General features: G+C 37.6%; 1 protein-coding gene across 3 annotated transcripts in view; it reads right to left on the reverse strand.

The window, feature by feature from the left end:
* The window catches only part of CDKAL1 (CDK5 regulatory subunit associated protein 1 like 1), a 426,323-nt gene that overhangs the window by 67,891 nt on the left and 332,828 nt on the right, over positions 1 to 25,604 (reverse strand). For all 3 annotated transcript variants that reach the window (XM_068396772.1, XM_068396773.1, XM_068396774.1), the window contains one exon: positions 25,292 to 25,354. In XM_068396772.1, the coding sequence (XP_068252873.1) occupies positions 25,292 to 25,354 (63 nt within the window). The remainder of the gene's footprint in view (positions 1 to 25,291; positions 25,355 to 25,604) is intronic.

A 25,604-nucleotide genomic window follows, 5' to 3' on the forward strand; every position in this document is an offset into this window, starting at 1 on the left:
GCACCAATCCTGATCATAAACCCAATTCGATAGTGCTGTAAAATAGGATTATCTTTACGTGAGCCCTATAAAAAACAAGGTATTAAAGACAGATGAGAAATGAACCACCCTTTTAAGGTGGGGGTGAAACGATAAAGGAATGTGTCAAGATTTTTACCCTAATGCCTGACCCCAAGGCTAATTGAGAGTTCCTGCCATCTGTACTGCCAGCCCCCTATTATACAGACAACAAAAATAATAATGAAAAGACACCAATAGTAAAAACGCATGTTATACTGACTTACAAATTTCACCCGTTAAACAACCGCCCCTGTCGATGTTGCAAACAAAAAAAACAATAGCATTCTTCAGCTCAGAAAAAATCAGGGTATCATGCAGCTGCAAATGGAACTGTGCTAGGCATTAGAGTTATACTGCATTCGCCAGATGGTTAAGAAAGAACAGCTTCAACTTTCTTGACTTGTTTTATAGCAGCACTGCTGACTATCAAATATCAATATCCCTGAAAGTATATGATAAAAATATCAATATCCCTGAAAGTATATGATAAAAATGAGGTGAAATTCGACTGTCTTATGAAAATCGCTTTCTTTCTCTGAACCTACCTGCAGTGTCGGAAGCCTGACTTTGATTGCTCCAGTACCATCTCTCTTACTAATTCAATCAACCTTTTTTATTTAGAAAAATTATTATTATGATATTAAAAAAAATATTATTATGATTGTTCCAGTCCCTTGCATTTGATATATCTAACTGCTGTGGCGTTCTGCAAGTTGACATCTATTCACAAAGAACATGGCTGAACTGCCTTAAGACCTTAGGATGATAAGTTTTTGCTTAAGGGCATGACCTTAAGATATAAAACGTGTAAATCCAACTCAGCTCTGATGGTTCATGTCATCTTGGGCAGCAGAACAGCACTGGGTAACCAATGGTAGTTTGAGCTCTAAGCCAATATGCCTAGTTTTTAAGAAATATGATTTGAAAGAGATTAATACCATTGCACCATCACACCATGAATAACCACTCTCATTCAAAAACCCACTATGGAGGGTGTTACTGCTATTATTTTAAAGAAATGCACTATGCCCTAGAAACACCTGGATCCAAAGGTACTTGCAAATCCCAACAATTCTATGGAACTTACCTAATTTTTTTTATTGTTAGTAGAAACAACTGACCAAGTTAACAGGGATGAGCAGCTGAGGTCACATTTGCTTCCTTCTTGTGCCTTGCAAGAACTGGGTGGATATAAAGTAAGGCCACCTTTCCTTTTTAGATGGAATCAGACAGCAACAAATACAGACTGTTAATATCAGAAGCAAAGGTGCAAGAATGTCAAGAAATTCACTCAAGTCTCTACACAGAGCAGTGCTGGGGACACAAGTAAGGTTGCAGGCTCCTGAGTTTCAGTCCAGAGAGGATTTGCTAACTTGAAGCCCAGCAGTACCTTATTGAAAGCAACCTTCTGATGCAGAATTTTGCTTTGTATTCTGGCTCTTTCTTTCTACTTCCCCAATGTGTCCATCCCATTTCTTTCTTCCTCCTCTTCTCTCTTATCCTCAGCTCGTAAGAGGGTAAGAGGAAGTTTTTGAGGAGAGGTAGATGAAAGAGATGGGAATCTTAAGGGAAGACTCTCAGCCTCCAGCAGACAGAATCGTGGGACTCTCACTCTCGTCGGTCTCCTGCCAGGAGCACAGGACACAAAAAACCCGAGCTACGTTAGGGTCACTGTCCTCCTATGTATCATTTGTGGAAACAAGGGGGAAAGGAGTATACATCTATTACACACATTCACTGACAGGTCCCTCCTCCAACCCTTTTTTAACATTTCTCATGTGATCTGTTTAAAAGTCTCTTTTGAAACCAAACTAAAGCACTGAATGTCCCAAGTAGTCACCCTAAACGTTCACCTTTACAGCTTCAGAAGTTGGCAAGTATGAAAGAACACACCGAAGATAAAACATATGGTTTCTACTCCAAGAAAAAGAAAAGGTAAATCAAGCCAAGTTGTTTCCATATTTTTCAATATGATTTAAATAACACACCTGTCTTCTAGCCCCGGACATACCCTCCGATGTACATGCTAGTATCATCATTTCCAAACTGGGGGGGAGGGAAGACTATTTAGAAACTGCATTCCCTACCACCCACCCCCCTTTTGAGAGCCTCTATCTTCTTTGACCCTATGCCAACATGTTAATTTCACATAAAACAGGAGTGTAGGAGGGTATTACTGGCACTAAAGCATGGGAATAACCTGGGGGAGGAAAAGCATTTTTCTTATTCCTTCCTTAAGCATAACTTCTGAAAAGAAAATACTGGGGGTTTGGGCAGAAGAAATGTCTTTTTTAGCACAAAAGGCAGAAGATAAAGAGGTCAGATGAGAAATCACAGAAGTATGGGAGAAGTAAAAAGTTTACAAGGGAGTACTTAGAAAATTAATTCAAAGCAGGAAATTTATCCTAAATTTAAATAAAAGAGAGTTTAATTTTTTCCTTCCTTACCTGTAACAAAGGAATTAGATGGCCCACAGGGATTTACAAAACGTGCTTTATGTGCATGGCGAAGGGGAGAGAGATGGCCAGCTGCAGTAGGCGTACGGGAATGACAAATACTGAGCATAACCAGAAGTGGGTAGAGCAAAGAGCAGCGCTGCAGGGTGCTGACTCTACCTGGAAAACACGACGTCTTTCCAGACCCTCCAGTCATCAATGCATGAGCTGCCCCACGAGCTCCGTAACAAGAGCTCAGTCCTCCAGCTTCCATCGGCTGATAAAAGACAAGTTGAGCTACAGGGAAAAGTTCTTAATTTTGCTCCCTTCTTCATACTTCCTTCTACTAATGCCCAAGAATGAAGGTAGCAAGGGCAGGATATTGTGATGAAAAATAACACGGAAATATGGAAGCTGATTGCTGACTTTGTTCCCACATAACACTGAGACCCGTGCTTCACGACCTGTGTGTATTTCCCATCATGTTATATTCTAACTACCTGCACCTATTTCTTCAACAAACACCAAGAGGAGGCTGCTGCCAGCACAACCGTCAGGATTTTTCCTTGGCACAGTAAAACCCTCTCCATGGGGGAAGCAGACATTTTTACAGAAGTCTGGAAGGAGGCTGCTGAAACCAAACCAAGCTTTTTTAGGTACCTCTTAGCTTTCAGAATACCACCTGTGTATTTAGACCACCCCTTCTCATTTCAAGTATTTTCCTGGGAGGAAAATTCCCTACACAGAAACATGGGAAGGTTTCCTTGCCCATATTATGAGTTTTTCCATTTAAAGAAGCATCTGGTCTAATGTGTGGGTTTTAATTAAATGCAATCATTTGTACTTCTGAAAAACATACACAAAAGGCCATGCTGAATCAACATAACTGCAGTCAGTGACATCTATATACCACAATAAAACAATAAATACTCCACAATAGTATAGTTCTAAAATTAAAAAGGGGGGGGGGGGGAAGTAATTTCAATGAGTTATGATCTGTGGTTCCTACTGCTATTTAAAAAAATTATATATCCTTTGATCTTTGCTATAAAGAACAAACAATACTTGTGCTGCAGTGCAAAAAAAGCCTGGATTTCTACTGAGTTGAGGCTGTATTCATTTATTAAAGAAGGAAAAGGTGACTGCATGGAAACCAGTGCCATGAATCATTCCAATAATTCAGAACTATGCCACCCAGCTGCACGTATCTCTTAGAACCATATGCAAAACATTAATGTAGTCAAGCAGGCAGATTAGCTCAAATAATGCTTTAGTCTAGCAAGAGACCTGTTTTTGTTGGCTTGAATAAGCTCATACAACTTCATAACATGAAAATCTGAGACCAGCTTATTTGTACACGATTGTAGGAGATGCTTTGTATGACAAAAGAGAGAGTTACTCCTATTCAGGAAAAAAGTGCCAGTTACATCTATAAATCACAATACTAATCAAATAAATACAGTCTAAATATCCCTCTGAGAAAATACCAAATTAACGTGCTTTTTTTTGGTTAGTGTTTCTGTTTCCACTCGCTTCTAAATGTTTTCCTCCGGTTATGCCACCTTCTTAATTATCTGACCCACTATCCAACCTCAGCCTTGCACAACTTATGCACTACTCTCCTGCTCCTTGTCAGCCACAAGTGCAGTAGTTCTTCCCTTCACTACTACAAAAAGAAAAGGAAAGAAAAAAGCTACAAAAAAATCTGAAGTTGATTGTATATGCTGTACTTTGGTACTTCATAAGAAAGCAGCAAGGCAGACATCGGAAAATCCTCCTTGTTCCTCTAAAACTCACTTCTGTCATCTTAAGCTATAGTATAGCTCAGGAAATGCAAGATAGCTCAGAACATCGAAGTAAATGAAATGGGTAGCAATACCCTATCCTTCTGTTGATTTTAAAATAGTGGTGGTGTAGCCACAATGGTCTAAGGATACAAGAAAGGTGAAGTTCATAGGGTAAACTATTTTTATTTTTTTTTAATAAAATTAGATTAGCTGATACAGCTGGGAGAAACAGAGGAGCTTTCAACAGCCTGAGAGTTTGTCTGGTTTTTCTAACAGTAGCAATTTGTCTAATAAAAGATATTATTTCTGCATACAGACTGTCCCTATGAACTTTGAAGTCAACTTTATCCAGAGAGCTTTTCAGAACAGCACAAGGCAGATGGCCTGAGCAGGATGAGGCTTATTTAACACAGGTTCTACAGATATGAACTTTACTGGCTTTGACGGACTTCCCCGTATTCTCCAAGATCTTCTGCCTGTAGAAATGAGTGGAAATTGTGGGACTACTTCATGTGACTACTGCTCTACAGTGATCTCAGTGATCTGCAGCTCCACAGTGGCAGTTAGCTGAGGTTTTCAGACAACTGCGACCAAACTCAGAACTACTGCTTTGACCTGCATATTTGACATTTGATACATGACTTCAACAAACTTCCTCTTCCATGACACTGTGTTTATGAAAACAGTCAGGGCTGTGCTGTGTTCATATGTTTTCTGCATGAGGTTTATGAAAGGCCAGTGAACTACCCTGGGCTTTTCTGATGCAGCAGAGGTCTAGCTACTCATTAAAATATACAACAGTTAAACTTGGACAAGATGGTGCAGAAGAGGAAAATGGACTTTCATGGAAGTTTTTATATAAAAAGACAAAAACCCCAAGCAATGTCTTTAAAGATTTTCTCGTTCAAGAGTCCTTCCAGTTAAAACAATATTTCACATTAGTCCTAACACAATCTTTCTCTCATTCTGACACAGAAATAAAATCAATAATTTACTGTGCATCCACAAAGAGACTTTATATTTAATTTCATCTTGCAAATACAAAAACAAAACAGTTTTACCTTATGTACTGCAGTTAACTGGAAGTGAATTTTACTTCAGAAGATACAAATTACAATGGATTAACTGCCTGATAAAGCAGGAATTAAAAAAAAACCACAAAATAAAATTAGTACTGAGATTCATCTATAAAACCAAGTCTGCAAACAAAGTTGAAGGCTGTGACAAAAATACTATAAATGTCTGGAGATCACTGGTATGGCTTTAAGTCGATGAAATACAAACACAGCAGGACACCCCCTTTAACTATCTAAATGCTGGATGTCAGGGCGGTGTTAACTGTTTTCTATTGCTTTGCAGAGGGTTGGTGCATGCAAATGCAGACACGATTTGGAACAAACGAAATATTCCTGTAAAAAACAGGTAGAGAGACGATGATTCAAATCGAATGTAATCTTCTTGAGATTTAGGATTAGGCAGAAGCAGCCAACTAATTACACATTCTGTTTGTCTTAGCTGAAGGAACAATGAAGGTTTTACAGTTGCTACATTCATCACACATTTTTCAGTGTTATGTGGCAAACAAGATTTATGTCTTTCCTCCAAGTGATGCAGACATTGAGTCTGGTAGGATTGTTTTTTTTTTTTTTTAAGCATTTGTTTCTTCACTTGCTGGTTTTCTCATATATAAGTCTCTTGAGGTATATCTGAAGGCACGTTCACCTTGGTATTCATAAACAACGTTTATATGAGTCACACTATTTACAAGGGCATTTCCCCACTCGCACCAATTTTTCAGGAGAAGGGCCAGATATTAAAAAAGTCATATGTGTTTATTATTGACTACAATGGTTTTGTGGTTTTTTAACCTTCCTTTCCCCCTCCTCCCCGTTCTTGTTTTTTTAATTGACTGCATTTGCAACACTTCTCCTTTCATCACTAGCGCTTTTTCTAGGGTTCCCATACCTGGAATATTTCATTGATAGCAGAAACAGCATCTAACATGCACAGGCACAAGTTCTACTCTGTAGAATACTTTAAAGGAAAAGCAGTAAAAGGTGGCAAGACCCTTTTGTGTTTTTTTTTTTAAACAGGAGATGTAAGTGTATGAAAGGAGCAATTTTTGCTCCTTTATGGACCCCAGAGGGAACCTCTCCATGGTCGGGATGTGTGCAGTACACTGTGGGAAAACTCATCTGGGCTCTGTCCGATGCTGCATGAACATGAGGTTCTCAGCATCTGAAGGGACATAAGATTTACTCTCTATCTCTACCCCTCCTTTTAATCTATCTTATTAAAGTGGCTATTTTATTCAGCCAATTGTTGTCAGGCTTTTTTATGGAGATCCAGAAAGAGCCCTGCACCATCTCTACCTCTCTCTCACTCTCCCTGCTCCACTGAGAACAGCACCTATTGTAGATACACAGCTGAGTGTGCAGAGCAAGAAAATGTTCTGTCCTTCAAAACAATCTGCTCCCCCAGCAATTCCTGTATAAAAATATTTTTTAAAATTTTCAGGAACAATAAAGGACTTCTTTCACTTGTGTAAGAAAAATACTTAATTATACTAAACCAACACTTTCAAGATGACAAAGTATTCACAAATTTTTCAGCAAAAAATTCTGACTGGAAAAGGTAATGAAGGTAATGATGTCCCATCTCGCATATTTGTGCCAAAGAAGGCATAAAAGCCTTCTTTGCTTTACATATAGGGTATCTAATTTCATAAGATAGCTTGTGTTCAGTTCTTACATACAGTTTGCTGTCATTTGGTACATAAAACCAAGCACCATATAATTGGGATTCACAGCTTCACACATTGCTTTCATTACGCACGCTCACCACAAACAGTTTCAGTGGGGGTATCACTTTCTTAAAATAAAGCATTTAAAAATAATTAGCTTTTTTTAGTGTGGTCACCTTTTCTCAAGGCACAATGTCATCTTTAATGCTGGAGATCCTTTATCTCTGAGAGAAAGACTATGAATGTGAGGACTTTATAAAAATCCTAAAATTAAAAAGTGAAGCAGGTGCTTCAAGTTTCTGCAGAGACACGTAGATTTTTGGTTACAACTTTTAAGTGCCTATTCATTAGAGTCTTCATAAGACAAAGTCGTGCACTGAGCCAGCTGGCTCTCAGGTACTTCTGCTGCTGTCCAATGTATTAAACTGTGAAAGTAGTGCAGCATAATAATTCAGGGGCTGAGACCATGAGTACAGTTTAACAAAACTGAAGATGGTGAAAATGTTTGAAGGTGGAAAACGCAGCAGTAAGACAGCCAGAAAAATACTGCTTTCACTGGGCATTCTGGAAAAAAGCAATCTACTCTAAATGAATTTTGTTTACATGGAAGAAAATAGGAACGTTCAATTTGAAAACATATTCAGCAATTTCAAATCTCATCATGCTGAAATTAAAATAAAAAATACCTGAAGACACTGTCCACAACATACCACCAGCAAAGAGGAGTTCAAAATACTGCAACAAATAAAAGTCCACCTTGATCCCTCCTCACTCCCCTGATTCTTAGAATACCTTTAAAGTCTTCAATTGTAGATATGTAAGTTAAAAATAATTACTTCATTGTGGATACAAACTACTGTGCTTGTTAAAAAGATTTTTTGTTATACAGCATGTTTGTATACAGACTTGTATTTGTGGCATAGCACAGCACACACAGCAATAAATCTGTAATATTTATATACACACACTTAGGTGTAAGCCCAAATTTACACCCCCAGAGACAAGGGATATCACTACTAACAGAGCCTCACTTGGAATTTATCCAGCTTTTGAACTGTAGATTAAGTACTATTTTGATTTTCTTGGAGAAAAAAGGTAAAATTTATCATTTTCAGGCACGAACAGAATGGCAGGGTTCACAAGACAGATGGTGCCTGAGTACCACAGCAGTTGTCACTTTGTTGTTCACTGCTGAGGAAATACAGCAGAACAATGACTTCTGACTGGTATTTGACTTATACACACAAATACACGTCAGCCAAGTCTTCTCCATACATTCATATATCCCCACATGCCTGATATTTTTCCTATGGAATGCAAATTCCTTTTTCCCCACAAATAAGCTGCTAGTGATTCTCAATTCTGGACAATTTATAGGCTTCAGCCTAGAAGTCAAAAGCTATCTTACTTTCAAGAAGAAAACAGGCTGATATCTTATTTTAAATATTTCAGTGGAAGCGGGATTTTGGCAAGATCCTGAAAGTGGAGACTGTTCCTCAAAAATCACAACCACCACCACAATATACACACACAGAGATATTAATTTGTAATTAATTTTCTCTTCTCATTGGCTCTAGGTTTTTCTTTTTGCAGAATTATGTTCTCAGAACCACGGTAAGCTGTAGTGAATAAAGAAAAATACACCAAATCACAGCAGATCTCTCTCTAAAGATAATTTTGAGAGCATTCTCAACAGAAATGATGTATATGCATGGGATATAATGACATATTATCTATCATTAATGACAAAATAGCTTTCTTGGCAATAACATTATCCTATTTCTAATCTGAATAATTGTATTACTTTGATTTAGATATGAGGCATTACAAAGGTTTTACAGTAAGTACTTTCACATTCCCTACTTCCACGAAATGTTTTGATGTACAGGCCCAATTTCTTACCAGACACAGAGAGGCTGCACAGCGTACACAGTTGCCAACCATTAACAGAGAAATGTATGCTACATACCCAGAGAATACAATCAATAAAGGGCTCCCCCTTCCCTTAAAACTACACGCATCACAAGAAAAGGAATTACTCAAAGACAGTATATATAAAGGAGCTTAAAAGCACCGAAAACCTGTATGTAGTCTCACAGAAGTAAGAATTCTTTGAAAGAACTTTAAAGATCTTCACATGTATACTCTCCCAAATTATTATTCATATCAAATCCTGTAGATTTTTAAATATAAACAAGCAGAATTTAAAAAAATAACTACCAATGGTATCTGTTTTCAAAACCCAAACATCCTACAATAAGTTGACATTATCCTTTCCTACAATGTTACTAATAATCTGTATAACAGCAAAACCAGATACCAGTATATTAAATAGCCCTGGAAAGGAATCTGTTAATAGGTTTAGTCATCCCATTTGCTGATTTGATACTGGAAAGCTTCATAAAGAATGGAACATGCATATAGAACCTGGTAAACCTTAACAAATTTAACAGCATTTACTCCTTACATTTCTTTCAACATAGGGAATGACAATAAAACTAAAAAAGAAACGAACAAAAAACTCAACCCCAAAATACAACCCAAAATTCAACTCCTTCTGTTCTCCATATTGAAACAGAAACAAAAACCACAGTGGCGATGAGACAAGACAACCTGCAGCATCAGTACAGCAATGCAGGGCATATTTGACTGGCATTGACTTCAAGAAGCTAAGTCATTAAACCTGCATGGACTAAGGTAAGACTGACTGGAGTTGTTCAGTTGAAAAGCATAGGCAGGCCTTGCATTTCAGAAAAAAAAGTAATATAAAGTTTCTTCATATTGAGCTGCTTACTAAAAGTCGTCAAATGAAAACACTGGTAGTCTGTATCTACCGATAAGAAGTTGTGGGCAATTTTTCTAAGCTGGCATGTACAGCTTTGGAAAGAGATAGAAAGAGATTAATGGTATAAATGTTTCACTTTTTAGGGATTTCTATTAACCATCCTGCAGGCCCTGAACTCACCCTTTGACACTACATGTTTAAATGACAATATCAGTAATTTTTCAGTTCTCAGAAAGACACTTGCAAATATATTTTACCTTTTTCTCCATGTTTTGAAGTGTAATACAGGAGTGAACATATCTTGTTTGTATCTCAAGAGGAACCTTTGCAGAATGCTACTATAAACCACTGTCGTTTTCACTGTAGACCTTTGCTACCAAGAAGGTATTGGGCTGCTCCAGCTTCCATAAGTCTGTACAGTGATGCTGCTATTCCAAGTTGGAAGCTCGCTAATGAGAACACCGGGGAGCAGTATGCATACTGAAGGCTGCTTCCGAGCTTGAGGATCCAGGCTCTTATGAAGAGCCAACAGAGAGCTTAGGAGAAGATACCAATTATGGCTGTTGGCGAGACTTTCACTTTTTAACTTCCATAATGTCTCTGAGGTAAACTATAATTACAATGACTCAGGCAAAATAAGGTGGGAGTTCTATATCTGGGAGGCGCAAGGCAAAATCACTCAAGGTCAGTTGTTGATTTACTAGCGAACTGTAATCCAACACTGGGCACAGTCTGATCAGTAGTGTGGCCATGAAGATTTTTTTAAAATCCTCCTTGGCACACAAATGAAGATGGTGCTTTTGTAACAATGATTAAGCAGGTTTTGTTTATCCTAATTTTCAGCATCTATACACAGATTATTGGTGAATTATGATTCTCTCAACCACAGATGTCTATCTTAAAAAGCTGTGAGACTGTAAACAAACAAACAAGCCTTGTCTTTAAAATAAATGTACAAGAAAACCTGAGCGCATTAGATGAAGACAACAGAAAAAGCAGATTTTTGCAGAAAACTGTGGAAATGAACAACTGTGAGACAGAGTGCTCTCAGCACTCGCACAGTGCTAGACCTTAAGGAGCTTTATATCTTTATTAAATGTAGTGACTGAGTTTTCTAAAATCTTCCTCAAGAACTGTTTCTTGCTGTAGTATGTCAAACAACTTTCTAACACTACATTAGTTTTGAACCCTAAGTACAGCTTTAAATTACAAAGAATTCACACCATATGTCTCGAAATAAACTTCATCTACTCTACAGAGACACATCATGAAGCCTGGCAGAAATCAAACTAGAACAGGAAGTTTTGCTTTAGTTTCTGGGGTTATGGACAAACGTTGCTCCACCTTCCTGCTAAGTTATATATGGAATTCTTCTGTATCTTATTCTTAAGGTATTTTCACAAGCAAAGCAGAGGGAATGATAAAAGATTCCAAAGTACCTGCAAGCTCTACTAATGAGAATATTGAGGAAAAGTGTGAGAAAATGGGGCAAAAAGTGAAAACAAAACAAGAAACAAAAACCCACCAAAAAACCCCCAACAATAATGCAATTTATACCTGCCAATGAAAAATTGGTGGTTGTGATACTTCCACACCATTTGATTGGTGAGGAACCCCTAAGAAAGCACACACAGTGTGACTAGTAAATGCTGGACTTGGGGATATAGCAAATACACTTACTGGATTTCTTACTAAGAGTATAAAGTATTGCTGTCTGCCCACCATTTCACAGAGTATTATATCCATAGCAGTATAGTTGGAAGGGAAACCAGGGCAGCTTCTCATCCCGTGGTCTTTGAAAATTTAAAAGCTGAAGATTAAGCAGCTTCTGAAACCTAACATCCAGCTCATGGCTTCAATGTGACAGGGTATACCATAGGACAAATTTTTCCTGTAAGTCATATCATAAAATACCAAGAATGATACCAACCTAATGAGAAGGAGTATAGATAACTACTTACTTGTAAATTAGAAATCCAAATAAAATCTGGAACACTTAACTGTATGTTGGCTGATTAATTCCTACATACATATTGGGAGACTATTAATTTTGCTAATCCAACAATACAGTACCTTAAATACGCTATTGTCAAGCTCTATCAGAAGCCCTCGATATAGCTGATTACTGACTTTTGTATATTGTATGTATAATTAAGATTCTTAAACTTTTCCCAAGATGTGAATTTAAATACAACAATTTTAAGATGTTCTACACATATAGAATTTAAAATCAGATGATGTTCTGTTTCAGAAACCATTATCTTGAGCTATGTTTACAAAGAAGCAAGGAACTTCAGCGTATCACCAAAGCAGTAGAAAGAGGAATCTTAGGATTTACTTAAAACAGCTGAGATGCAACTCAAATGCTTTAGGTAAGCCCATTATTCCTAACAGAAAACAACGTCAACATAAGGCAGTGGCTATGAAGAGCTGATAGAAAGCAAAATAAAATAAAGTTAAAACAGTAGAATTGAAATATGAGCATTCATAAGTAGAGATTTATTTAGAGACCTATTTATCCCAACACAAACTGTATCACAGAACTATTGCTCTCTTTTGTATGACTGGAACCTATAGGAATTAAATATACAAACACATATATACATGCACTTTTCCATGCACACATACTTATTAAAAAATCCTGTCTAAATTTTCTTAGTTCGGAATATGATTAATGCAGCCTATCAGAAGCCAGATGGTGCAAAACCAGAGCCATCAATCAAAATGAAAAGACCACTGAGTGCTATTTAGAGTGATGTGCTCTCAAATGGAATTTCTCGTCACAGACCCTAACGTGCGATGTGCAGGGGAAGTCGTAAACATCATGGCACTGTCCCTGGCCAGAAACACACCAGGCTTTGTTAGGCAAAAAACCTGGAGAAGTAGTACTTGTGGCTGTAGGCTCCGACTGAGAAAGGCTCTGGAAGACAAATATATGTACTTTAAATAAAAAATTAAAAGCAAGCTCTTTAATGAGTTTAATAATGTTTGCACTGATGATGGTATCTGTCAAACTGTGCACTTGCCATCTGATTTAATATGGGATTCTGCCATACGTTAAAAAAGCAGCTGCCACTGTCTGTCTGACACGTGAATTGGTATTTAATGTCTGTTCCTGCACAGGACTTACAAAGGGTTCATATTTTTAGCTTTATATTACACATTTTCTGCAAATGTTCTATGGAAAACAAGGTTGGGGTTTGCAACATAAAACATCGATGGCTTATGTCTTGTAAAGTTTTGTACCAAGCAGGCCTTCCATATAAAAAATAAGCTTGTAAAAATAAAAGGCATGAAGGAGCACAATTTGCTGTACACATGCCTCATAAACGATATTAGCAATATTAAAGGAGATGAGAAAATGAGCAGCAGTAAGAACACGTAGGTATTTTTTCCCGGAAAATGCATGACAGTACGAAATAAAGGATTTGTCAGCATGACTGCTTGTATTTGCAACCTGAAGTGTTTTATCACAACACCTCTCTTATGTGTGCTACATATATCAAATTTAACAGAAATATATTTTGGAAAAAAACCCCTTCATGCTGTGTTTTAAAGACCTTTGTCAACTGCTTGCATATCCATCTTTTTTTCTATAAGGCTAGATGACTAGGTATGACTATCACGATTGTATGAGGAAAGGGTGAAAGAAAAATTAAACATGACCTAAAGCAGCATTTATATGAACTAAAATGTCATCTTTAAAGATCAACCTCTTACTTGCTTTCAGTGATATTAGAGAAAATGTCACATTTATCACAAAGAAACTGTAATGCTCCTGTTCCTTTAAGGAGAAATAAACTCCAGATTTTTATCCTGATGGATCATGAGATACCAAACCTTAAATTTACCATTGGCCCCACAAGCCTCTTATACTTCAGATACTGCAAATCAAATAGAGGCAGTCTCTAGAATTACAGGAAGAAGCTACAGCTTCTTGGAAAGATGATTTTTTTGACATTGGAATCTCTCCAAAATCTGAAATGATGAAGTAAATTCCGAAGAAGATGGTTGCTCTACAAGCCTCCCCAGCTGGAGCCTTTCCCTCAAAAAATGCATGGAAGGATGGATAATTTTTTTATCCATCTTTGGATGGACGCAGTTTTTTGGATGAAAACTATTTTATGTTCATAAAATACCAGAATACAGAGGAAAAATAATATGAAGAACATGTCATATTAAGGAATGAAATACGCTTTGTTAATGCGCATTGATAACAAAATCTAGGTTTGCACCTCTCTCCCTACCGACAGCACCACTCCTTCCTTCTCATACACTAAAGCTCAAGTACAGCTGAAATCAAATCATGTGTTTTAGACACTTTCTTCTTCCCTGAACTTGGACCTAAACCTCCAAAGTATGTCTACACTGCAGAGTGAACTCAAAGTCTACTGACTCTGAGCCTCCACTCTTGAACTAGATTAGGAGGTCTTTCAAGCCTACCCTAATTTACACTAGTAGAGTATATGTTAGTATCCAGGTAATTTAACTGAGCATTGACAGTTTTACTGAATGCATGCATATTAAATCACCAGAGCACTGACATCCTTCAGTGCTCATCCCACAATTCTCAAAAAGGATGAGCAATTGGTAAAAACCATAGGATGTTTTTCTAGTTACATCTGAATGCAAATGCCCTCTCTCCTCTAAGACCATGAGCCCTTCCCTCAAACACAGGGAGACTGAGGGCAAGACCACCGAGAGCACGTTTGTAAGAACCCCAAATTTCACATGCAGCTAAGACAGATGCTTTGCTGCAGGTGACGATCACCTAGATTAACTATGCAAAATCCCCATGGTTTGCTAGCACATTCTCAGACTCGTCCTTCAGCCACCCTTCAAAGCAGAGCACTTGAGTTCACGCTGAGAGTGGGCTAACCGCGCTGTGCCGACAGACAGCAGGAGAGCAAGTTTCCTGTGTAAAACAACCTAAAGCCCAGATTCTACCTATAGTTTTACACAGTCACTTGACAGACTTGTCTTTTTAACTGTATGATAACTAAACTTTCTTCACTCTTAAGTGGGATACAGTACAGAGAGGAAATTATAACAAAATAAAAACTAAAGGAGTGTTTCTAGTTCCGTGCATTTAAATGACAGCAGAAGAGGGAATCACAGCCAGTGCTGACTTACTACGAATTGGGAAAAATGTGATCCCATCCTTCCCTGACTTATTTGAAATACACCAGGTTGTTTCTGGATAATACTTGGAATCAATCTCAAATCAAAGTTTTTGTTGATGATAGGTTTTTGTGTGTCTGTGCAGGTGTGTGTGCATATACGTAAGGCTATGCAGAAGAATATTAAGAGGAGATAAGGAGATCAACATTTCCATACTCTTATTACTAAGAGCCAGAAAATAGCCACCTGCTTCACAGCTTTGTATCAAAGGGTCATTAAAAGAAGCTTTTAAACAGGAATAAGAAAGAAGAAAAGTAAATGGAATATGTTCACTCCATGCAAGAAAGTCAAAATCTTACCCAAGATTTTGGGTACCATTAGATTTTGGGTAATCTTCTGGTAATAAAAGCATTGATGCCAACTTTAACATCTAGACCTTTAAATAATATGTCCAATTAATTCAAGTGCACAGAAAGACTGTAGTAATTTTATGAGCAAACCCAACTATTGTTCTCCAGTGAGAAGAGAGGGAATGGAACGTAAAGCTAGTTACCATATCCATTAACAAAGTTCCCAAAACTTGGGTCTCTGGATATGTAATCAATTAAAAGCAGGCAAGCTCAAGAGCTTGGCCACGGGAACGCTTAGGTCAATAGCGTTTTGCTGATCGACAGCCGGCTAAACATGATCCAGCAGTGTGCCCAGGTGGCCAAGAAGGCCAATGGCATCCTGGCCTCTATTAGGAATAGTGTAGCCAGCCGGTCTAGGGAAGTGATTGTCCCTCTGTACTCGGCACTGGTGAGGCCGCATCTTGAGTACTGTGTTCAGTTCTGGGCCCCGCACTTCAAGAAAGATGTTGAGGTGTTGGAGCGAGTCCAGAGGAGGGCGACCAAGCTGCTGAAGGGTCTGGAGGGTCTGACCTACGAGGAACGGCTGAGGGAGCTGGGGTTGTTTAGCCTGGAGAAGGCTCAGAGGTGACCTTATTGCAGTCTACAACTACCTGAAGGGAGGTTGTAGTGAAGTGGGAGTTGGCCTCTTCTCCCGGGCAACTAGCAACAGGACAAGAGGACATAGCCTCAAGCTTCGCCTGGGGAGGTTCAGGTTGGACATTAGGAAGAATTTCTTTTCAGAAAGGGTTATTAGACATGGGAAGGGGCTGCCCAGGGAGGTGGTGGAGTCACCATCTCTGGATGTGTTTAAGAAAAGACTGGACATGGCACTTAGTGCCATAGTCTAGTTGACAGGGTGGTATCAGGGCAATGGTTGGACTCGATGATCCCCGAGGTCTCTTCCAACCTGGTTGATTCTGTGATTCTGTAATAGCAAAGTTTAAGCTCTTGAATAGTGAAGGACTCTACTACCACCTCTGTGGGTGGGTTCCCATGACATTGCGCTCATGCACTGCTACACCTACTGCACTGATGCCTTCCCCTCCGACAGCAATGTTGTTTCCCACAGCCACTTTAATGCCATGACAAAGTACAGCTGTAGATCCTGAGGGGCTCCATGAAGATAATATAGGAAAAAAACAAGAAGAACTTAAGGACAGGTGAATTAAAGTAAATTGAGAGAGAATACAATGTTAATACCTGAAGAAGATATTAAACAAAGAATATTTAGGTAGGAAGAAACAGAAAAAAGAAGGCAGACTACATAGAGAAGAAATAAACTTTTTTTTTTTGGTGGCGGGGGGAAGAAATGGCAATAAAGAAAGAGGGAGGGGAAAAAAAAAATGAGAGAAGGTGAAAGTTAACTGGGAAATCTAATCCACGACAAACTGCACAGCCACAGAGAGATACAGGTCAAATGAGACGTTACAGAATGGGAGAAGGAAAGATATCTGAACTTGAAATGACCATAGAACTAGTAGGTATACACTCTATCACATTGCCAATGCGAGACTAGAGAGCTTAAAAGAAATTTTAACAGGGCCAGGCCTGTTTACTTTTTGTGATGTCAAGGTTTTCCAGCAACTAATTTTAGAAAACCTAAAATATCTTTCTCATACTTTTGTTTCAGTACCACAGCAATGATGGACAAGGTGCCTGAGCGATACAAGACATGCAGCAAAAGGTAATGCCTTTCTCTGAAAATAACAAGAGGATTACAGAATCACAGAATCAACCAGGTTGGAAGAGACCTCTGGGATCATCGAGTCCAACCATTGCCCTGACACCACCCTGTCAACTAGACCATGGCACTAAGTGCCATGTCCAGTCTTTTCTTAAACACATCCAGAGAGGATTAATACGCCTCGAACAATTTGTTTTACTTGAGTTCATATGACAGATATTTAATGTCATCATAAAACTTGTCTTTCATTTTAGATGTCAATATTCTTTTGGAGGTAGAAAATACTTATTTGAGGCAATCTGCAACACCAGGTAGTTTTCGCATGCTGTACCACGGAGAAAAACTCTGAAGTAAATGACCATTATCTTCATGATTATTTAAATGAAAAAATGTATAGATGTTTTTACACAAGGGGGAGGGATATATGAGGATTACATCAGCTTATTTCTTAAAGCTGTTCTCAAGGTCATTAATGAAGACATTTCAATAATAACATCGGTACCTATGAAACCTCGTTAAACATCTAAGCACATGCATCATCCTATAGCATTACCTTTGTGTATAGATGCAAACGTGATTTGACAGACTATTATTACTTATTTTTTAGAAAGATCATTTTAAAAAGATAGAAAAAACATCTGTTTAACCTAAACCAGAGGAAGCCTCCCTTCTGGTTGATAATTGAGGTAACAATCCCAAACAATTCACGTAGCATCAGACAGGGTTAGATGCTTTAAATATCCAATTACAGCAAAAGGTACTAGCATTGAATACAGTTTTAACCAAAGTGTTAAGCATACATACACTACCTGGTTGTATATTTTTTAGGTTTTGTGTAAAATGAAAACAACAAACAAATCACTGCTTTTGGAGCTATGAATTCAGGAATTGGGTTTCCTGTTTTTTCATTTTCTGCACGCAATACACAGTTCAAATAAGATTGCAAGTATTTTATCCCAACATTTCAACTGTAGAATTAAGACAGAGCAGATATGACTTTTTCTATACAGTCTATTCAACAGAGAAGTAAGCCCTTCTATTGCATTGCTTTCCTTGGTTCTTCTCCTGTTCTCTACAAAACCCTGAAACAATTCCTGGCATTTGAACAGCCATTTCTAAACTGTCTATATATTAGCTTGCTTTTTGTTAGAGATGGCATAAACCCAAACGTAGCTAAGAGTTAAGTCAAGAAAAAGCAACAGCTTTTCAGGCCATTAGATTTTCTTCACTATCATCAAGTAATGTTCAAGTATGCCATTAGCACAAGGCCACTGCACTGCTCTTCCAAACAGAAATTGCTTTTCTCTTTCAGTAGTCTTCTTTGAAGCCTCACATCATATCAAGTGCACAAAATAGCTTTATGTAACCTCCTCCAAAAAGCAGTTCTGAACACGACTGAAGGGAAAAGAGAAGAATGGATGTAGGTTACAATAAGAATATTTCCATAAAATGCAGTCATATCTGACATCTGAGCTATTAAATTAAACCTGAAATCAATTTTGAGGCAGGAGATAGCAAAAGGCTCTGTCTCTTTTCAGCAATAACCTAGAAATCCTTTTCATCTTACAGAAGAACAATTCAAAGCACCTGCTTTAGGAAATTCAGACTATGGCTTATATCACAGGCATTGCAACCTCACAGCTGCCTTATGATTTAGTACAATGCTGTTCCTGGAATAAATGGAAAGCAGGTTAAAAGGATTTTTGTTATTTTCCAGAATCATATACCCAAGTCATTACCCAAAAAATCTGAAGGCTGAGACAGTATCTCAAAACTGCTTTCCTTTTTCTGGCTCAAAAGTAAAACCTACACATTCATAGCATGTCTACCACACATGCACATCTTACAAAACACAGTTAATATCTAAGAAACATTATTGTCCTTTAGGAAAAATAACAAGAATCTGGTTTTCAGCAGTTCCGAAATTTCCCATTTCCAGGCTCCCAAAAGCATCCAAACTTGGTTTACTTAAACATGCTAGCTGCCATGCCTCATATGTAAAACAAACCACTTCATAATGCCAGTGGCTATGAAAGATAGCCAGCAACAAACACAGAAGCAGAAGATGGCAAAGCCTGGGAGGTCAGGAACTACTAAAACGGTACGAACATAGATTACTGAAAGATGTAAATCTCACCTGCCAGATATAGTTAATGGTGCAACTATGTCTTAGTTTTTCACTAGCTTCTTTTAAGAAACTATTCTCACAGCAACACTTGCAACTCTACAAGTGTCCAATATTTCAATTTACTTGTCCTCTCATGTAACCACATCACACCACAGTGCAGACACATCTTCAAAAACAAAGTTTTCAGGCTGTAATTAAGAGAGTAGTATAGTGATGCCTGCCATTAGAAAGTTAGCCAACATCAGGCATTTCAGAGTTGTTTCTTTCAGTAGGCATCAGAATTCTTTAGTTCAATTTTGCTTATTTGTGAAGGATGCACAGAAGGTCCAGCTTCCCTGAACGTGGGAGAAAAATGAAAGGAAGCAGCTCACTGGTAGGAAAACTGGTCCCAACAGAAATGCTTAACTTCCCATCTCCCCCTGTTTTTGCTGTTTAACTAAGCAATCCTCACCAGGGCGAACAGTTTCACTGGTTCTTGGTGCCACCACTGCACCATCCATTGCCCTGCCACAGCCTGTGGTCCCCAGAGGCCACCAGGTACAGCACAGTGGCTGGAAGGAGTGCTGGATCTGACAGGTTTTACTACGAGAATCCAACTGACTCCAATCCTTCACCCATGACCTGGGACTTTCCTCTTGTTTTTGGATACTTCTTGTTTCACACAGGTGCCCATGACGATGTCCAGACAATGCCACAGCCTTGAGCATTGCTATGATTAATATTTTGTGTTACTGTCAATGAAAATCACTGAGACCACAAAGATATGCCTCCATAGGCATTGCCAAAAGAGATCCTACCTGTTTGATAGTGGCTGCTGTCTGCTTCGTTATGAAAACAGTTTCACCCTCTCATTACTTACAGCCTCTTTCAATGTGTAGTAGTATCATTTTTGTAATTTTTCTGACTTACAAATGCCTCAAACTCTCCATAGGAGCTACAGAACCCAGCAGAAGAAAGAAGTGCCCTACAACCACAGTTCAAGAATGCAGACATTAGATTATTTATTTTCTATTAAAAATTGGAGCAAGAGTCTGTGCAGTATTGAAATAATTGAAAACAATTATCACAGTAAGTCTGTAAGTGACAGCAGTCATTAGCACCTTAACTTTAAGGATAGCCATACATAGTCTTGTTAATAATCTTCCTTGAGTCAGTTATGCACACATCTACCTTTATGAAAGCCAATGGAATACAGGACATCATCCCCCTGCCTCTTGAAATTGCTTACCAGTCTAATAGCTACCAAAAAAAAAAAAAAACCAACCCAAAACAAAAAAAGGAAAAAAAAACCACAAAAAAAAAAAGAAAGCTTTTTGTCATTTAATTGTGTATCTTAATACAATGGTCCATATAACTCGCCAATCACACACGCATTGTCTATGAGGTTAGTTTTTTGAGTGTTTTAATATTTCCAGGACACATTAATAAAGAACATTTTAAAGCATAAGGCTTAAAAATTTTACAGTTATTTTAGTAGTACTACATAATTAAAGCATATTTTGAAATAGCAATTTATTTTTTTAATCCTGAGCACTTTCAACTTGGAAAAAAATCTCTCAAAAAACTCTTTTAAAATCACATGAACATTGACTTTATTTCTTACTTGGTTGGGCAGAGTATATGCTAAAATAAATCACTAACGCTGTAAGACATGACCTTATTTTTTCATAGATCATGCCCTGTTCTTGAGCAAGAGATTCAGGTTGCAAAAGGCAGAAACAAATCCAGAGCTGAGTTTTAAGCACAACTCTCAGAGGATTTCTCCCTAACGCTACAACACTGCCAGAGGCATGTATGGACGTGCCCGAAGGTCTCTCTTTCTGGCTGTCCTCCAAGAAGGCAGAGCAGCAAAATGAATAGTAGTTCTGCTATACTGTGTTTACTATATGTAAAAACATTCTTTTGCAGAGCATAAATTGAGGATTATAGCTTTAAACAACTGCTCCAGGGCTAGACTGAATACTAAACTCATCTGACAAAAAGAAGAAAAGGAACTAGGCCTCTGTGCTGCTGAATTTGGACACTTATTGCATATTGGATCCTGAAGCTCATATTAAGCTTCTCAGACCTGTTGTTTTGACCAGGTAACCTGCTATCACAACTGCCTTAACAGCTTTCAACTAACTGGGTCGTCACAAGTTTTAAAGGGCAAACATCATTTGGGAGAAAGATACTAAGGGAGTCAAACATCCACTGCAGACAGAATAAAATCCTTGCTGTGTGCAATGTGGAACCTCACAGTGTATACACAAAAAAGATTCAGCAGAAATTACTTGTGTGCAAACATAATCTTTCTTTAAATGAGCTAGTAGAAAACTGGCCAGATTACAGCTAAGGGTAAAAAGAGCACTCCTCAACTATCTTCTTTCTAATTCTAAATCACTAAAACTGTTGTCGGTACAGCTTTATGTGGATGTCATTTTTATCTTATTTTTCTGATGGTTCTAGAAAAAGAAAAACTGTACATATAATTGGAAAGGCTGTTCTATTGCTAACTAGAGAAAAGTTACACAGCAGTCAGAACCTGACTCTCATGAAAGCCAGACTATACATACTCCTACTCTACGTAAACACAGCAAAAAGGAAGTATTTCAGAACAAGGAACGGCTTTGTCTACAAATACAGTTCTATGTATTTTTACACATGCTAACTGAAATAATTTTGAACAAAAGTCAATCAAACTTCTACCTGCAACAGCTTTGCATAACCAAGATATATCTCAGCATTTCCTAAATAATTATTTAGTTTTGGAAATAATGAATTTTAGAAGATATTTATTTATTTTAACAACAAAAAAAGGTATCTGAGAAAAGTGAACTTTTTGTATGCGTCTGACATCAAGAGTTCAATATATTTGCCAGACATTCAAGATCAATGCTACAATGAGCTTTGTCAGTGGCACGGTATCTGAATGACCCACGGGTTCTCTAGTAGGAGGCTCGGTAAGCACTGCGGTGCCACTAGGTGAGAGAGAACAGGATCAAACCCTCCTGGAGAGGATAAGTATACAACCAAAGGGTAATTATTGAGATTTGCTGTTGTATGATTTCATCTGAACAATGAGAAGGGCAACTAGATGGTAACACTATACATATTTAGGCATTAGAGAGTACAGGAGCTTAACCACTCTTCCTCTGCTATCAGCAGAGGTAGAATATCTCCCACTTTTCCATCCCTTCTGCATAGAAGAATTTAAAAGCTCTGCCCTCTCTGCTGCTGAATTAAGGCCTCACTACTAAGAAGATAAGACTCCACACCTGGAAGTGGAAGGAAAAGGAAATCCTTGCCTTCACCCTCCATAAAAGAGCTGGCTTTTCACCTAGGAATGCAGAACCACAGACATTTAAAATGTCTTTCAGGATGCAGTAACTTGCACTAGATAGATAGATAGGCAAATATATATTGAGGTAAAATTTCCAGGAATAGCTACTATTTCTAACAGCTGTTGGTCTCCTGACCTAGCATAAATAGTAATAAGGTTAGTAAGGTTAGTGTAGTTACTCCATCAAAATATCACCTTCTGGTTGAGTGAAGCACACGCTTGGAAGAATGAACATTTTCTGATTAATTTTTCTCTTTTCTATGCGATATCTCATCACAACAGGATAAAGTACTATCAAAACTCGCTAGACAGTCCTGCTGCAGCCACTTGTTCATAAGCTTCCTTTTTACATCTGTTTTAACTACTACTGCCAAGCTCCAACTTATCCTTTAAGGTTCTCTCTTTTCTACTGTAGAAAGGTTCTCAGAAAAATCTTTTAATCAACCAACTAAGAATCCTGGAAGCCAGTAATTCAAGTCATTCATGCCATGATCCTGCACCACCATCACTTTCATGAAGCCATCATAAAATTTCCTTTTTACGCTTACTGAAAATAATCTACAAAATAGCATACAACCCCCCGCAAAACCCCACCCTTCTGCCATGTAAACCAGACAAAATAGAACTGGAGTAAAACAAATATAGACCTCCACTTGAAGTAACTGTATTTTTAACTAATATTGATTACTGTTAGATTTAATATAAAAATTAAAAGCCCTCCCCTGGACTGCAACAATTGTGAAATTGACAGGTGAGGTGGAAATTAAAAGCACAGAGCAAGAAATCTGCAATGAATTTGTTGTAGCCACTACAAATAGGAAGTAGTTAGCAGAAGGAAAACCTTCACTGTCAAATGGAAAATAAGGAAAGGTCACCTTTTTAACAAACTTTCATTTGTCTGTTTCCCCCCCTTTTACTCTCACATATATATGCAGAACATGCTTGGAAGCAGCAAAAGAGTGGAGCTTCAAAAATCACTCATCAAACAATTGTGCTACTTTTAATAATTTGTTGGAGGTACTAAAACAAAGATCAAAGGGGAATATATCTAAGCATTTATATTCAATTCCACATCGCCTGATGACTAATTTGTAAAGAGTGCACAAGCCTTCACAACTGAAGCCAAAATCATTTGACGATACTTTGATATAATGCCACAAAGGATATGAGCAGGAAGGCAGCAGGAGTTACAAATGGTCAAGCTCCATTAAAAGGGCTAATAAAAGAATAATGGAATTTCCTTGTACTATGAACAAAAAGTGTTTGGCACAGAAGAATTTAGACACGGAGAAGAATATCAAAGCTTCTGGTTCATCAGTAGCTTCTCCTTATTAGATCTTAATTGACTTACTATTACATTCACCTTAAAATTCTTCAACTCAAAAAAGCAATGATCCCATTCAAAATCTTGTCACACTAATTTCCTTTATTCTTCCGTTTCTCAATTTTCACAGGCCTTTAATATCTGCTTTACCAATCTTTGTAAATAATGCAAGTCTATCTATAAAAAAATACGTCAAAGTGATGGATTTAGCTTGAAATGATATATAATTATTAAAATTATAGAATATACCTACTGTTTGACAATAGTTTTTTAAACTGTCAATTTTCCATTTGCTGGTAACTATGGAACTCTCATATCAACAGCTTACCTGATAAATTTAATCCATTAATATTTACACAATGTATTTCTTTCTCATAGACATATGTGTAGTTACACACATACACGCATGTGTTCACACATACAGATAAGATGCACATACATACACACTTCTGCGACCTTCTTCCCCCAAATATAAAACATAGGTAATTTTTCCAACATATAGCTAGCTATTTGGTACATGGCCAGGAAAAGGAGTAGAGTTCAGAACTTTCCTTCAAAATGTCTAAACACAAAAACGTTTCAAATCTTTCTTTTTGAAATGGATACTTGCAAAATCACACACACTTTGCAAAACAGAAGCAGCAAAGACAGGGATCTCGTACTGCTGACAAATTGTTAAAGGATTTAGTGCACTTGGCTTAAAAAAACATGCTCATAGATGCATCCAAGGTAGAGGAAACTCCCTGAAAATATTTACAAACCTACTAAACTCTCCTTCAATTTGCTGCTTAATGCTCTCTTTTGCGTAACGTCTACAAAAACCCCATGACAAATAGTTACAACACAGAAATGCTGTGATCTGTCTCCTGGTTCTCCCAAATCTTCTTGTAATAGCTTTAATTTTTTCTTTCACGTTGCAATGTCTTTAGGGAAGTGATCTTCTTTTCTTACCCGATAGTATGGGATATAATAAACAAGGGGTTTTTTTAAATCAGGGTTCCCAGACTTTACAAACAAGGATCAAGTTATAATGATGATGTGTATTTCTTCTTCTTCCCCCAGATAACCATCAGGCTTGTTAGCAAAGTAGCCTCTTCCAATGATGCTTCCAGAATCAATAGATAATTCATTAGTATCATGTATCTCAGGGCCTAACTGACACAATAGGCTAAGCAACATACTCAAGGGTAACACAGTTTCTAAATAGAGAGAGAAAAAGAGGGGAATCCGATACCACGTATGGTCACTTTGCAGGATTTAGTGTCAGTCTATAAATTATACTTCTATGAGGTTAATGTGAGTCATTGGTTTCACAAATCAGAAAATGCAGCTTGTCAAGCTTGGCTTGAAGAAACAAAGAAACATTTAAATGATAGCATGATTTAAGTAACATGAATACTCTAGTGCTTGCAATTTTATAATTTCCTCTCATTTGTGCATTAAACATGAAATACAGTTATCATGAATGTTTGGAATTATTAACAACAAACATAGGTAGTATATTTTTTCTTACCTTATGATCATATGGATTGTATGAATGAAACAGCTGGGACAGATCCTTTGTTCTCTGTTTTTTCTGAAAAATAATATTAATAAATAAACTGTATTAGAAATGTTAAAGGAAAAAGAAAGAGATTACTGATCTTAAAAGTTGTATGCAGGTACAAACACATTCTCTCTTCACTTTGTTAATGGAACTGTAGGTATGAAGACCAGTGTATGCAGATTAAGGATATTAAATATCACAGGAAATAATTAACATATATATTAACAATGTTAAGAACATATCCTTAATAAATAATAAACACTAATCTATGGAGCATCAG

The sequence above is a fragment of the Nyctibius grandis genome, chromosome 3 (assembly GCF_013368605.1).
Source record: "Nyctibius grandis isolate bNycGra1 chromosome 3, bNycGra1.pri, whole genome shotgun sequence".
Lineage (NCBI taxonomy): Eukaryota > Metazoa > Chordata > Aves > Nyctibiiformes > Nyctibiidae > Nyctibius > Nyctibius grandis.